The sequence below is a fragment of the Balaenoptera borealis genome (assembly GCF_965194805.1).
Source record: "Balaenoptera borealis genome assembly, chromosome: 10".
Classification (NCBI taxonomy): domain Eukaryota; kingdom Metazoa; phylum Chordata; class Mammalia; order Artiodactyla; family Balaenopteridae; genus Balaenoptera; species Balaenoptera borealis.
This window is the reverse complement of record NC_138874.1, coordinates 84,974,089-84,990,798: the sequence shown is the minus strand read 5'-3', so window position 1 is coordinate 84,990,798 and position 16,710 is coordinate 84,974,089. Positions and strand designations below refer to the sequence as shown.

At 42.1% G+C, this 16,710-nt stretch overlaps 1 protein-coding gene across 4 annotated transcripts in view; it reads left to right on the top strand.

Moving 5' to 3' along the window:
- Window positions 1-16,710, top strand: part of MYOF (myoferlin) — a 164,789-nt gene that overhangs the window by 105,195 nt on the left and 42,884 nt on the right. For all 4 annotated transcript variants that reach the window (XM_082339375.1, XM_082339373.1, XM_082339374.1 and 1 more), the window contains 7 exons: window positions 1,070-1,225; window positions 4,780-4,911; window positions 7,764-7,927; window positions 10,278-10,392; window positions 11,871-11,976; window positions 13,898-14,043; window positions 15,973-16,146. In XM_082339375.1, the coding sequence (XP_082195501.1) occupies window positions 1,070-1,225; window positions 4,780-4,911; window positions 7,764-7,927; window positions 10,278-10,392; window positions 11,871-11,976; window positions 13,898-14,043; window positions 15,973-16,146 (993 nt within the window). The remainder of the gene's footprint in view (window positions 1-1,069; window positions 1,226-4,779; window positions 4,912-7,763; window positions 7,928-10,277; window positions 10,393-11,870; window positions 11,977-13,897; window positions 14,044-15,972; window positions 16,147-16,710) is intronic.

Genomic DNA, 16,710 nt, shown 5'->3' with positions numbered 1-16,710 from the left:
ATCTAAGCATGATGAAATCGAGGCATTACTGGGCTGAGGTGCTAATGGATGCATCATTGAGGTCAGGGCAGAAGAAGAATTTTGTGTTGGTTGTCCTAGAAAAGTCTTCATAGTGGACAAATCATTACCAGTGTCATGGTACAATCAGAATATTTCAATTAGAGTGATATAGTAGCAGATCTGTGTAGTACCTTTGTTTGGGATTGGGAAGACCTGGCTTTGATTCCCAGGTCTACCATGTTTAACCTTGGGCAAGGTACTCAAGCTCTCTAAGCCTCAGTTCCCCATATATTAAATGGAGATAAAACACAGCATTGCTTTATGAAGATTAAAGAAGGTGAAGAGCGTAAAGACCTTAGCACAGTGTGGGTCGCACAGTGAGGGGCTCACAGTGAGTGCTGGATAAATGTTGGCTGCCATTGACCTCTGTGGGTTGGAAGAACAAGGGAGTAGAAGACCCCTCCTACTGACCTTCAAAGGTGGGGGGTGGAGGGTGGGTAGTAATATATTTGTGGATAGAAATACATTTGAAAAACACACATGTGATTACAGGAAATTTTTATTTTTTACTTTATGCTTTGGTACTTTCAAAGTTTTTTTTATAGTAAACTTATATCACCTTTATAATCAGAAAAAAAGAGGTTTAAAAAAACTAAGTTAATATTTCATATTTGGAAAATATCAGATTGTGAGGTAGAGATGCTCTATGTCCTATGAAATACATGAAGCCTGTAACCCCTTGACTGCTGTCTATGGCTTTCTCCAAATGATGGGAGAGATGAATGGGGGTATTTTCCAAAATGCATCTCAGAGCTCTGTAGATAGGACCTTTGGCAGGTGAAGCTCCCCTTCTGCTTCCCTCTTTTCCCTTTGGCCAGTCACAGGCTGCCTCCCAGCCCTGCAAGCTGTGGTCCTAGAAGATGTGAGTGTCAGGAATTTGGGCTGAGCCCTAACCACAGTGTTTCTTTGCTAAATGGAGCCCTGAGGGTCCGGCCTGCAGGGTCTGTGGTGTCTCTGCATTTAGACTAACTATAGCTTTGCTTCCTTTTCCATCCACTCACGTGACCAGCCTCAGAACAGCATGCCTGACATCATCATCTGGATGATCAGGGGAGAGAAAAGATTGGCCTACGCACGCATTCCCGCGCATCAGGTTTTATACTCCACCAGTGGTGACAACGCATCTGGGAAATACTGTGGGAAAACCCAAACCATCTTTCTGAAGGTATGGCTTCGTCATTGTGTAACGTGAAATACTTAAGTGCAAAACCCATATTCCCAAGAAGGGCTGATTTATATTATTTGCCAGTCATTGAATGGCTAGGGCAATTGTGATCCATTTCAGCCTATTCTGGCACTTCCTCTAGGGTGGTAATTCCCAGAGTGGCCTGAGGTCTGCTGGCTTCAATCAAGGACATTTCCATAGAGGTCTCTGTGACGCTAATATTAATATGGCATTGTGAATGCTTTGCTTTCTGGAATGATTTTCCACTTACTTCTAATGTCTCATGTGAAGCAGTGCCTCTCTTCCTTTCTAGTGAGTGTTTGGGAAGCAAAAAAAAAGGGAAGGTAATATAGATAGTCCATGGAATCTATACCTAACCAAATGGGTCCTCAAATTGAAAAATTTTGAGAATTACTATTTTAGGGCCGGCGTTCTGAACATTTTTTGGAGTCGTAGACTCCTTTAAGAGCCTGATGAAAGCTACTGGCCCTCTCTTCCAAAAGAATGCACGTCTCCGATGCATCCAATATTTTGCATCCAATTCAGGGGCTTCGTAGAACCCATAAATCCATCCCAGGACCCTGGATTAAGAGCTTCTCTTATGTGCCTAAGGAGAACCAGAGGAGGGCCTGCGGATGGAAACAAAGAGATCCAAATGGTTGCCAGATGCAAGTTTTACATCCCTCTCCCTGCCAGACTCCAACCGAGTTCCTTGGAGTTTCAGGGAGAGGAAAAAAATTCAAAAGGAGAAAAAGCAGTCAGGGGAGAGTGTTCTCTTAAAACAGGGAGATATATGCTAACTTTTTAAATTATTATTAATTTATTTATTTATTTATTTTTGGCTGCATTGGGTCTTCGTTGCTGTGCGCGGGCTTTTCTCTAGTTGCAGCGAGCGGGGGCTACTCTTCGTTGCGATGCGTGGGCTTCTCACTGCGGTGGTTTCTCTTGTTGCAGAGCACGGGCTTTAGGCACGCGGGCTTCAGTAGTGTGGCACGTGGGCCTAGTTGCTCCACGGTTGCTCTCTAGAGCGCAGGCTCAGTAGTTGTGGCGCACGGGCTCAGTTGCTCCACAACATGTGGGATATTCCTGGACCAGGGCTCGAACCTGTGTCCCCTGCCTTGGCAGGCGGATTCTTAACCACTGCGCCACCAGGGAAGTCCTATGCTAACTTTTAATAAATGCACTCTTTGCTCTTTAGTCAAGAGGGTGAAAGTAGAACCAAAATGATTATCTTCTTTCAAGTGTCTCTTGGTGGAATAAATTTTACTTAAGGTAGAACCACAATTATAATTGACCTCAGCAGTGCGTGGAAGCAAACTGATTAATAAATAAAACTTCACAGGGGGTGGGAGAGCTCTGTAGATAGGGCCTTTGCCAGGTGAAGCTCCCCTTCTGCTTCCCTCTTTTCCCTTTGGCCAGTCACAGGCTGCCTCCCAGCCCTGCAAGCTGTGGTCCTAGAAGATGTGAGTGTCAGGAGTTTGGGCAGAGCCCTAACCACAGTGTTTCTTTGCTAAATGGAGCCCTGAGGGTCCAGCCTGCAGTGGTATTCTCTGCATTAGGTTTCCGAACTCAGTGGATAAACAGCAAAATGCTTTTAAGAGAATGTTTTATATATTTATTGATTTTGTTAACACTCATTATTCAGTTTAGGGAGTTATTTAATTCAGTGGGTTTTTTGTTGGTCTTAGGGCCCCTTTCACTCTTAAAAAAGTCATTGGAGATCCCAGAGAGCATTTGTGTATGTGGGTTACATCTATCAATATTTACTGTAATAGAAATTAAAACTGACATTAAAAAGTATTTATTAATATATTTTAAAATAAACAATAATAAATCCATTATAGGTTAACAGAAACTATATATTTTTATAAAATATAACTATTTCCTTTTAAAAATCAGAGAGCAGAGTGATACTGTTTTGCATTTTTGCAAACCTGGCTTTACAGAAATATAACTGGATTCTCAAAACTGCTTCTACGTTTCGTCCTATGGACTAAGTTGCTTGGTTGAAGTATATGAAGAGAATCTGGCCTCACACAGATATGTATTTGGAAAAGGGAGGAGTATTTTAATAACTTTTTCAGATAATTATGGGTACTCATCTTTGATACAATACCAAACTCAAGTGGTAGCTTTTAAAAGGTTAATTGCAATGTGGAATCTGACCTACCTGACCTACCAGTGAACTTTTCATTCTCTGCTACATTAAAATCCATTGGTCTATCTTGTACTTTGAATGGCTCTTTTAGCCATGCATGATTTTGTAACATTAAGCATTCATTTGGAAAATATTGATTCACTGAGTTATGCAAATCTTCCTAATGTTGACACATTTCATCATACAGTATTTTTAAAAATCACATTCATTGGGACTTCCTTGGTGGCGCAGTGGTTGAGAATCCGCCTGCCAATGCAGGGGACACAGGTTCGAGCCCTGGTCCGGGAAGATCCCACATACCACAGAGCAACTAAGCCCGTGAGCCACAACTACTGAGCCTGCATGACACAACTACTGAAGCCTGCACGCTTAGAGCCCGTGCTCCGCAACAAGAGAAGCCACCGCAATGAGAAGCCCGCACACCACAACAGAGTAGCCCCCGCTCACTGCAACTAGAGAAAAGCCCGCGCACAACAACGAAGACCCAAAGCAGCCAAAAATAAATAAATAAAATAAATAAATAAAAAGAATAAAGAATCACATTCATTGATATCACTTACAAGAAAAGCCCTTATGTATTGGGATGCTATCAAGCTCACCCCCCGAGACAGAAACAAATTTTCCAAAATTCTAATTTTAACTTGAAACCTTGAATTTTTTCATTGCAACAAAATACAGTCACCTATTATCCTTGAAATGACAGGCTCACTTTGTTTATTTTCAAGAAAATGTCTGCCCCATATATCCAAGTATGAATAACCATATTTGTCAGCCAATCACTGTTTCAGGAAGAAAAGGTATTCTATTAAAAAAAAAAAAGGCTAGTTCTGTTCACAGCTCAATTGCATAAGTTTTTTTTCTCAGAACATATACTAATATGCAGCAGAATTTCATCACACAAAATATTAAAAAGACATGTATTCAGGGATCATGATTTAGGATTAGCCATTTTTACTGCTTTATCAAGTAATTAGTAAGTAAAACTGGCATTTTGTTTTCTTCACTGAGAGTGATGAAGAAAACTATTACTACCAATGCAGTTCGGTGTTACTGTCTTGATTCCTGTTACAGTGCTTGGAGTTATACCCACCATTGCTTTTGCACCATCAGTGCAAATGTCAATGCAGTGAAAAAAGCAAGTAACATCCTAGTATTATTAGGAAAATAGTTTTGACCTTGTGAGCCTCCTGAATAGGTCTCAGGGACACCCAGGGGTTCCTGCTTTACTTGTTATTTTAATCTTTGCAGAAGGGTCATTTGGAAATATTTTAACTGCACAAACAAAATTAGACTGCTGAAAACAATGATTAGATGTTCAGTCTACTTTTGTTTTGAGCTTAATGCACAGCCTGTACTGTGCCCAGCATAACGGGTCATGTTATTGTGCATTTCACAGTACCCACAGGAAAAAAACAATGGACCAAAGGTGCCTGTGGAGTTGCGTGTGAACATCTGGCTGGGCTTAAGTGCTGTTGAGAAGAAGTTCAACAGCTTCGCAGAAGGAACATTCACCGTCTTTGCTGAAATGGTACATTTAATGACATCACTCTTTTCCTCTTTGTGTGGGAGTACTTTTACTTTTCATCCTAAGGGAAAATATTCAGATGTCAAACCAGCCACCACCATAATCGCTACCTAAAACCCCACATTCAAGGGCCCTTGACGAAGGGGGTAGGGAAAGATTGACTGGAGGTCTACATTGGGACACCCCAGAGTGATTCACACACAAGCAACCCAGGAGTGAGAACGCTTGAGAGGTGCCGACCTTGAGAAGCCTGCTTGGGGTCTGGAGTGGTTTTTTTGTAATTGAAAATATAGTTGATTTACAATATTGTGTTAATTTCTACTCTACAGCAAAGTGTCTGGAGTCTTTAAACCACAGAAGACTCAATCCTCAGTTGGGGAAACCTCAGAGGGGTTTGCGCAAGGGCAAAGAAAATGCTGCCTGGATACTTGAAAAACAATAGAGATAATTTGTAAATCCTTCACTGAGTTAAAAATCCATTTAGCTAATTAGAAATCTCATTAGAGTTAAACCAATGAAAATAATTTTCACAAACTTTTACAGCTAAAAGTGGCGTTAGTTGGATTTTTTTTTACTGGAAGTACTTATTGATGTAAATGTATTAGATATATTCAGTGGGTCTCTTCTGACAATTTTCAGATGAGCTCCATTCTTTCACAGATGGGCCTTCATGCTCAAATAATTGGGGAGAAGACTATCTTCATTCTAGCTAATTTGTAATTGTGTTTCTGCTGCCCGCCACTATGCCCGACCACTGGTTTAGGATTGTGGTTCTGATGTGCTTGCTGGGCAAGAAAACCCATGGCCATCTTTTAGTTTTGCTTTTTTTAATTTAACAGTGCCTGGCACGTAGTAGGCTCCTATAAATATTTATTAAATAAATAAAGGGTGACAGAATTCATCCATCCATCCATCCTCCCATCCAAGCCTTTAGGGAGTGGTAGCTTTATGTCAGGCACAGAGGCAGAGGCTGAAGATGATGAAGCAGCCAAGCCCTGTCCTCAAGGATCTCAAAATCTATCACAATAATAAAACTGGGTGTCTTGTTAAAAAAGAATCCCACCCCGAGGACTGTGATTCTGTAGCTGAGTTAGGGATTAGCACCTGCAGTGTGGGTGGATACGGGGCATTGCGGTCCACTTTGAGAAGCAGTGAAACCCATGGGAGACACACACAAAGGCCTTAGGATGCAAGCTTTGAAGTGCGATTGGAGAGAAATAGAGGGTGGGCTGGAGGCCTCAGGGGAGGCCCTGAGTCACAGATGTTGATGGTCAGTCATCTGGGCCGTGCGGAGGGGGCATCAGAGCACATGTGGGAGGGGCTTGCTCCTGCCCTCCTGTGGGATTTCTTGGCATCCACCTGCCCTACAGCTCTGTGGCTGGGGCCCAGAGAAGCCTAGCACTGAGCAAGGAGCAACCCTGCCTCTGTTTCCCATTTCCAGATCTTTTCTTGCACAGAGTGAACTCTAGTTTCAACAGGTGTAGAGATGATCCACCCATTTTAGTTGTTTTGCGTGACTCTAGTTTCTCCAAATTCTAACAGCCTCTGAGTATCAGAAGGGGCACATTTAATGACAATAATGGAAATTTCACTGGTTCTTGCCTTCCTGGGCTAATACCAGACCTCAGTTCTCTGCAAAATTTCACCGCCCCCCCCCCCCCCCCCCCCAGATTTCTGGAGGTCTCACTAGTGCTGTCTTAGATATTGCTCTGAACTTTAGGCACAAGGGGCTGTGAGACTTAGGGGCACATGCATGGCTTCTTTGGTTTCCAAGTGACAAGGACACAGAGTGGAGGAGCAATTCCTGCCACCTCTACTTGGAAGCCAGCATGGCTGTAGTATAATCCAGGTGAGGACCTTGGCATGGACAATAGGGCAGCAGCAGCAGTGGAGATGGGAGCCTCATGTGGCTTTGAGGCCTTTAAGTAGCACCTGTGGGGCGGGACCATTAGCACATGTGAAGCACCTCAGAGACCTCCAGTTTCCTCATCAGGCCCCTACCCAAACTTCTTCCATCATCCTTCAGCCAAAAACTCCCCTGCTGCTTATGCAAATCATCTTCTGGGTGAGCTCATCAGCAGACAAAGATATCAGCTTGGACCCAAGCAGAGACTCTCACCACTGGCAAATCTCAACCCTCTTTATGGTTGACATAGTGAAAAACAGACCATTGTAGATTTTATAAATTCTGTCTTAGAAAGGAATGCCCTGTAAACCTGGGTCTGCCATTGCCACAAAACCTGCTTCCAGAAAGGTCTTGATCCACTCACCATACTCCAGAGGGAATGAAGGCTCAGAATTTTTAGGCCCCATAACAGCTGGGTGCTAAAGGACCTTCATGTTTCAGATGGGTTCTTTGTGCTGCCCAGGAAATGTACCACTAATTATAATATTGTTTCTGTGGGGAAATGTGCCCAAGTTCTCGGCAGCAGACTTATAAATAAAGTTTTAGAAGACTACATGTTCATAAATTGAGGACTTTTGTAGGTATCTAAAAGATTAGGTTCGGAGCACCATTTGGAGCCATTCAAAATAATGGTAGAAACAACTAGCATGATATATCAATGTTTACAAAGCACTTTCACAATCATTTGTACATTTGAACTTCAGAACAACCCTATGAGAAAAGTAGTATTATCCTCAGATTACAGATGAGAACACTAAGTCTTAGAAAGATGAATGATTTACCGAAGTTGCATAATCAGCAACAGCGCAACTTAGGTCCGTACCTTCTGAATATAAAGCTTTTTCACTTTTCCTCATTGTTTAGCCTAGGTCCTAGATGGACTTGAAAATTTATGTGTTGGCTTTATTTCTTGCTCCCTGATGATGTTTCTCTAATTTCTTTTTAATAGTATGAAAATCAAGCTCTTATGTTTGGAAAATGGGGCACTTCTGGATTAGTGGGTCGTCATAAATTTTCTGATGTCACAGGAAAAATAAAACTCAAGAGGGAATTCTTTTTGCCTCCAAAAGGCTGGGAATGGGAAGGAGACTGGATAGTTGATCCTGAGAAAAGGTAAGTTTTTCATTTTCTGAGAAAAAAGGATGGTAATGAAGTCTTTCCTTAGAAATTGATAAGTGAATCTTCTCCATCATCATTCTTGATCATATTTACATAACACCCACTGAGCAGAAGTAAGTCCACAGAAACTCACAGAAACTTGAAAGATGTCATCAATGTCCCATAATAAAACAAAAAAGTATAAAAAGCACCTGGTACTAACATTATTGAGAACTTATTACATGTGAATGTGTGAAGCAGTGGGCTAAACACATGAATCATCTTATTGAATCTGGATTGCAGTCCTACAAGATAGGTAGTGTCAAAAATCATGAAGAGTCTGAGATTTTTATCCTACTTGCAAGCTAGCAAGGTCACCTGCCACAGTTTCGTGGATGTTGGCAGGAGACACAAGACTCCTAAAGCAGAGACAAAGGACTGTATTGCCCACAGCAAATAGTAGTAGTATTAGTAGTACCAGAGTATCAACATTTGCTCTTGTTCTCCAAGCCCCAATTCCCACAGGGCGACAAAAAGAGGGCCAGGTGACACTTGCACATGAAGTGGATTGTATAATAGAAAAGGAACCCTGAGCTTAGGGCACCTGAATCCTTTATAATGGGTAGGTAGTAAGCGTGCTGGCCCTTTGCTCTGGAGAGAAACACTATGTCTTCCGAGGTTTTCCTCATATAAACATCCTTGAGAAGATAGTCTGCAACAAAGGTCATGGAGCCTGTGTTTAGACTCACAAAGAATTATCTCCCAACAAAAAATAGTGTTATCTCCACTTTACAGATGAAACTGAGACCTAGAGGGATTAAGTCACTTGTCCAAAGGCACACAGACTGTGGGTGAGTGGTGTAGACAGGGCTAGAACCCAAATCTAGCCTGGGCACCAAAACCAGCTCTCAACTGTTATGCTGGAATGTCTGCAGGAAACAGTAGAGGGCATACTTTAAATGGATGAATTGTATGGTATGTGAATTATATGTCAAAGGCTATTATTAAACAGGAAGAAAGAAACAGTACAGGGGGCAAGCATGCGTCCCCTGGAGTCTGGAGGAAACCAAAGCCTGGTTTCTATGTGTTGCCAAGAGTACTGGAACCAGAATGCCCTCTTTTCTCCAGCTCAGGACAGTGTACTTGTGTTCGGAGGAAACAAGCTTGTGAAGTTGGATTTTAAGACCTTAAACCAGAGTTTGCTCTCTCTGTCCACATTTGTTTCCCATAATGACACAGGATTAGGGAAGGAGGGAAAGAAGTGTGCTGGGTCTGGTCTGTTAAGACCCAGTGTCTGCACATGATTGCTTTTAACCCATGACAGCTTGCTTTGGATGGAGTTGGAGTTGCTGATGAGGGGAAGGGAAATGGGGTTTGAACTGGAAAGAAGGAAGGAAGGTTAGTGAGGACAGGGAAAGGCCAGGGGAATTGGGACTGGAAAAGCAGGTCAGAGCCTGTCGGAGCTGGATGGGACCCCAGAGGTGGCAGCCAGTTCTGTTCTCCTTCTTTGGGGCCCAGAGAAGTGATGGACAAGCCCAACTGATACAAAGGGTGGGAACTTTCTGTTTTCTGATTTCTTTCCAGTGCTTGAGTCTAGGGGAGGATACAGCAGGGAAAAGATGTAGAGACAGTAAAAGGAAAAAAGAAACCTCACTTGATTGGATACCTGGCAGAAGACTTAAGTCAAAGTTGGAACCTCTGTACCTTCTTCTCTGGGCTGTCAAAATAGTTCCAAATCCAAGAGGAAAATTGGCATGGCAGGGAGTCAGTATGGATTTCTCAAGTGCCCAAATGGACTTTGGAGTCTTAAATGACCTGGTTTGGCTGTCATCCCTACCTAGGAACTATCCAGAAAATGTAAACTCCTCCCTTCAGTTTGTGTTACGTAGACCAAGCAAGCCATGAGTAAAAAGTTTCCACACTAGGCCCCAGGAGACCGTCTCCATTCCATTTTTTAAAATAGGTGGAAAGAGGGAAGATGACTCTTTATTCTTTTGAACTGTTAGCCAAGAGTCTTGCTGAGAAAATGCTGAATGGCCCTGACCTGACACAGAAACAGAAGCCTGGTCCCTAGAAGAAGCTGCCCACAATGCTGTTTTCCCAGTCCCCACCCTAATTACTGGGCAGGAGCAACTCTGCTAATTTGAGAGGTTCTCTGTAATTTAGGGCTCATTGTTCCAGCGGCCCCTCTTCAAAGGAATGTCAAAAGCTATTAGTACAAAGAAGAGTTTGGAGCGGAGAACCCAACGGGGTAGGGCGAGGAGGGAACGGGGGCCACCCCCAGGGTGTAGATGTCTCCCCGCCATTGGAAATAGATGGGGTGGTCGGTGACCACCTTTGGTAATGCGAGCCTCCTCTCCCTCAGCTTGCTGACCGAGGCAGATGCGGGTCACACAGAGTTCACAGATGAGGTGTATCAGAACGAGAGTCGCTACCCCCGGGGCCAGTGGAAGCCAGCAGAGGACACCTACACGGATGCGGTGAGCGCAGCTCCCGGGGATAAGCCCTCCTGCCTGAGCTCGGAGAAACCATCGCTGGATCACCAAGCACAAGGCGGGGCTGCCCGGTCTCTCCTGCTCCATCTCATGTCATAAAGCCTTCCCTTTATAACTGGAGCCTCCAAAGCGCATCTGTAATCAATTCCTATAGGAAAGACATGGGGCCTGTTTAACTAGGTGTTGGTACATGGTAAAGTCTGGGTTGTGAAATTTTTTTTTTACTATATTTATTATGGAACTAGTTTTAAAAATCATAACAAATTGAATGCTCATGTCTTTAGAACAGTCAAACAGCATAAAAGGAAATTAAAAGTAATTCTTCTCCCTGATCCATATCCCACCCCCACCCCCAGAGATAACCATTGAACCACTGATAGCAGTTTTCTGTTCCTATACAAATATATAACTTCTTTTTTTCCCCACCTGAATAGAATTGTGTTGTATGCACAGTTCTACAACTTGTATTTTTCACATAATATATCTTGACATCTTTTGATATCAATACATATAGATCTATGAGCCATTTAGAAAATTCCTACAGAGTGTTTTATTATATGTACCCCTCTATAATTTATTTAACTAATCCTCTCCTTGTGGATATTTAGGGGTTTTCTGCCCAGTCTTTGTTTTTTATAAACAATGTGACAATGAACATCCTTATAAGTACATTCTTATTCACTTATGAAAGTTTGTCTGTAGGAGAGGCACCTGTTGGCTTGGTCAAGGTTTCAATGCATATAAAATTTTGACAAATATTGGCAAACTACTTTCAAAGAGGTTGTACAAATTTATATTTCTAGCAATAGCATAGGGGGCTGTTTTTCTAGACACTCACCCTCCCACTTTAACATCTTTGTCAGTACATGAATAGATGGTATCCTGTTGTTATTTCAATTTTCACACTCTTAAAGTGAAGCTGACTATTTTTCTATGTTTATGGACCTCCTTTATTTCCTTTACTATGAACTTTTTTCATAACTCTATCAGTTTTAATGCAGAACTTAAGTCAATATTTCACGTAAACTTTGCTCAGTCTTACATGATTAGCATCTACAACCTCCTGTAGCATTACCCCATTCTTGAAAACATGTGTTTTTCATGCTTTATCCGTCTCTGATGGGTTCTCTGCAATATAACCCCTCATAAAGAGTTGTGCCATTTCATAATATTAAGTTGAACCATATGAAATTGCTGATATTTGATCATTTTTGACCTACAAAAACAATTTCCCATGGTTTAACATAACATATTCCCTAATAGTGGAAGCAGAAAGTATTCTTTAAAAATCTAGTTATTGCTTAGCAATTGTGTATAAATAAAGATTACGGCTTTTTCTGAGAAAGATTGATGTGTATGATGGTATTGAAATGAGTGAGTCTATAGTTAAGTGTGAGGAATTCTATCTCACCTATGCATCTTATTTAACACACTATGGCTTCTCTCTCTTTTTTTTTTCTAAGAACGGTGATAAGGCAACCTCACCCAGCGAGCTCACTTGCCCTCCAGGTTGGGAATGGGAAGATGACGCATGGGTCTATGACATTAATCGTGCAGTGGATGAGAGAGGTAACATTTCAGACCTATTACCTGACCAGGGGCTCTCCAGCAATGCCTTGGTTAAAGTCAAGTTTCCTTGGGAGGGAGGAGTCTCACGCCCCTTCGTCTAAGACGACCAGGTCAGGTGGTGTTACCTGTGACTATTCAGACGCAAAATCTGAAGGACAAGCAAGTACTTGGACAGGTGCAGGGTGGGGGGCTGTCAAGAATGAAAGATACAAGGTAACAGGATGCCGGGTGGCTGGACTTTGAGATGCCGGGGATCCAATGAGAATTTGGGAGGGGACTGGAGTTTGGAGCTTCTCTAGTCTAACCACGGCATACCCTCCCTGGGAACATCACACTCAAGGGCCCCCTAGCTCAGAAAGAAGAACTGCAAAATGCCTTAAAAGTCACCCTACTCAGCAGTAATGCAGATTATTGACATAGCTTCTGGTAATGATATTTATCCTTTTCTTTTTTTTTTTAATTTTATTTATTTATTTATTTATTTATTTATGGCTATGTTGGTTCTTCATTGCTGCGCGTGGACTTTCTCTAGTTGCGGTGAGCGGGGGCTACTCTTTGTTGTGGTGCGCGGGCTTCTCATTGCGGTGGCTTCTCTTGTTGTGGAGCATGGGCTCCAGGCTCACGAGCTTCGGTAGTTGTGGCACACGGGCTCAGTAGTTGTGGCTCGCAGGCTCTAGAGTGCAGGCTTAGTCAGTAGTTGTGGCGCACGGGCTTAGTTGCTCTGCGGCATGTATGTGGGATCTTCCCAGACCAGGGCTCGAACCCATGTCCCCTGCATTGGCAGGCAGATTCTTAACCACTGCGCCACCAGGGAAGTCCGATATTTATCCTTTTCTACAAATAGTAATCTAAAGTTAAATGAACTAGAACATTTAGAATTATCACGAGAGAAAATTTGACTTTTAAATTTCTTACAAGAGGGAATAGTACACATGAAAGAACTAGCATTGATATGGAAGGTTTCAAATAGATTATAAATTTCTTGATGGGACTTCCCTGGTAGCACAGTGGTTAAGAATCTGCCTGCCAATGCAGGGGACATGGGTTCGAGCCCTGGTCTGGGAAGATCCCACATGCCGCGGTGCAACTAAGCCCGTGCGCCACAACTACTGAGCCTGTGCTCTACAGCTCGCGAGCCACAACTACTGAGCCTGTGTGCCACAACTACTGAAGCCCATGCACCTAGAGCCCGTGCTCTGCAACAAGAGAAGCCACTGCAGTGAGAAGCCCACGCCCCACAACGAAGAGTAGCCCCCACTCGCCACAACTAGACAAAGCCCACGTGCAGCAACAAAGACCCAACGCAGCCAAAAATAAATAAATAAATAAATTTATTTTAAAAAAAAAGTTTCTTGATGATCTTGATGCACAAACCAGGCCTTTTAATAATAGTTAATGTTTTTTGAGTGCAAACTATATGCTAATCATGGTCCTAGTGCTTTGCATGCATTATTTTGATTAATTCTTTTGAAAAAGCTATATTTTACCTTTCTGCTGGGGAAATTTGACCATCAGCAGGTTTACTAACTTGCAAGAAACTTTAAAAGTAAACAGCCCCCATGTGGTGATGCAGGGATTTGAACCCAGGCTGTTGACTACACAGGCCATGCCCTTCATCGCTGTCCCTAAATGCCTCTTGCATTGTGCTTTACTCTTAGATGCACTCAATTACCATGAATGACTAGAAGTAGAAACATGGAGGAGAACCCCAGGGCCACAAAGGAAGCTTCTTGAAGAGGGATCCAGGGGAATAGGGCTGTATTGTTTGGCTGATTGCAGCAAAGTGATAGGAGCAGTGGCGTTCAGTCGTGACAGTGGAGAATGTTGGGGGGCAGAGAGTGACCTAATGATTCCTGGAACTTTATTTGGCAATCTGGCAAGTGCATCTCGTTTGGATAACCATTCACAAACTCTGTTCCAGGCTGGGAGTATGGAATTATCATTCCTCCTGATAATAAGCCCAAATCCTGGGTTGCAGCAGAAAAAATGTATCATACTCACAGACGCCGAAGGCTGGTCCGAAAACGCAAGAAAGACTTAACACAAACCACTTCAAGTACTTCAAGGGTAAGAGGAGCAATGGGAGGGAGCTGGGGGCTCTGCCTTCCAGACCACACAGAACCATAGTTAACTCGGCTATTTCTACAGAAACCATTTGCCAGTCAAGGGGCCTGATGCCCTGCTCAAGGGTTATAAAAGTGTATCCCCACCCTAAACCTGCTGATTTAGGAACTCTGGGGGTGAAGCCCAGCATTCCGTGTTTCAGTAAGTCTTCCAGGTGATTCTGAAGCAGGCTAAATAATGAGAACCATTCAAGAGGCAGTAGTAGAAACAGAAATTATTTTGGTAGCATAATGTAGTAGTGGCAATAGCTCAGGACCTGGAACAAGACACCTGAGGATTCAAATCGTGGCTTCATTTCCTTTCTCATCTGCAAAATGGATATAATATCATGCATCTAATTAGGGTATTATAGGCTTAAATGGAAGAAGAAGAATAAATTGAGTGGAAAAATAATACTCATAACAATAATAAGTGGTATGTTCTGTGTGCTTTTTGTGACGGTAGGTACTGAATATACATCATCTCCAATCCACAAAATCTGCATTTTTATCCTCATCTTACAGATAATGTTCACAGAGGTTAAATAGATTTGCTTTAGGCCATGGGTCTAGTAAGTGATAAGAGTGTTTGAACCCAGGCTAAGGTCATTCCAAATACGATTCCACAAAGTGCCTGACTCATAGTAGATGTCATGAAGTGCCTTTTTATTAGATAGTGAGCTTTTTGGTACTTCTAAGGTTCCAAAGCTCAGGACCTTGTTCCTAATAAATAATGGAGTAGAATGAATGAGCTAATGAATGAATATTTGTTTTGCAATCATCCTTATCCTGATAGGGTGAGAAGTTTCTAGAGGCACTTGACTCCCTCTTTCCACATGAGAGCACCAAGGTGAAGTGGAAAGAACACTGAGCCACCAGTCAGAAGACCAGAAACATGGCCCAGTTCTATTCTACCAAAGAGTATTGTTGAGACTTAGATCATGTTCCCTAACCTGCCTCACTCCTGGCTGCATAAAATATTTTGGTGTCACTAGTAATACTGCCAGAAGGTCAATTATAAGATTGTCCTTGACCTGGGTTTTCTGTTTATTCAAAGTTGAAAAATATAACCCCTACATGGAACTCTTATTTCTGAGATCATAAATATTATTCAGTATTATTTTACATCTACTAAATCTAGTCATATTTTAAGATATTTACATAAAATTTCCACCACTGAAATGTCATCTGCAGGAGGGCAAGGACCCTGTCTTTTTCTTCACTGCTTCCTCAGCTCTTAACCCAATACCACACTTAGAGTTACTGAATGAATTGAAAAAAAACATTGAAAACTGAGATAATTATATATAGTTTTTAAGATTAAAAGTGCTATAGTCGTTAGATAGTAGTTATTATAGAAGTAATATACTCTGACTTACTTATTAGCTATAGAAGCTATTACCTTAGACAAGACACTTAAACCCTAGGGAGGGTGGTATCGTTTTTTTCCCTCTCTATATAAAATGGACATAATAATATTTTCCAAACTATATCATAATGGCAATGTTCTTCTGAGCTAATGAAGTGAGGAAATAGGAAGCAATTTGGAAAAGAATCCATTTGCTTTCCCCGTTCCCTCATGCCGCCCCCAACCCCTGCTACCAAGTCTGAATAAGGTGCCCCTCCTGACGCTACAGCCACCACTCATTTCATTTCATCTCATTTCACTTTACCTGCCTGCTTATCTCTCTCCATCCCCAGAGTCCATCAGCTCTGCAAGGGCAGAGAGCCTGTCTATTTTGTTCTTTGTTGTATCCCTGGCTCCTAGCCCAGTACTTTGGCACAGAGTAGATTTTCAATACGTATTTGTTGATGGATCACATAATCTGCTTTATCAATATAAGGAATATTGTTATTATGATTATTATCATTCAGTGTGTTACTTCTATTTTAGGCCATGGAAGAATTTAAAGACCAGGAGGGCTGGGAATACGCTTCTTTAATTGGCTGGAAATTTCACTGGAAACAGCGTAGTTCAGATACCTTTCGCCGCAGATGCTGGAGGAGAAAAATGGCTCCTTCGGAGACGCATGGCGCAGCTGCCATCTTTAAACTTGAAGGTGCCCTTGTAAGTAATAAATAGCCAAAATTCAAATCATATTCGCAGAGGGAAAATACATGAGTGTTGGATATCATACCATCGACTCCAATACTGTAAGACTGCACATAATTTGGGAGAAAGCTGCACATCCTAGGTGCTCAATAATTTTTGTAGAATGAATAGACCATTCACATATGAAAGGTTCTACGAAGCACGTTTAATATTGTTTCATCTAGCCTTTTCCAAGTATATCTGTTCCAAAACCTTTGCTTCAGGTGACATCTATTAACATCCCTTTGGATTATACTTTGGAAACTACAACTGTTCAACAAACAAAGTTAAATATGCAGATGTGAGGGGAAGGAAAACAGAAGGATGGCTTACAAAATTGGAGAACAATTCATATGGAAGCACAATAAAAAGGCAGAGAAGAAAAAAGCACAAAGGTGGAAGGAATGAATAAGATAATGGTCATGGTTGATTTAAAACAATGTGGTAGTCAGGGACCATTTTTAGAAATTTGTGTTTGGACACAACCTATTTTTATATTTCTACACAGTGACCCTTCTCTGTTCTTCTTCCACTGCTCTT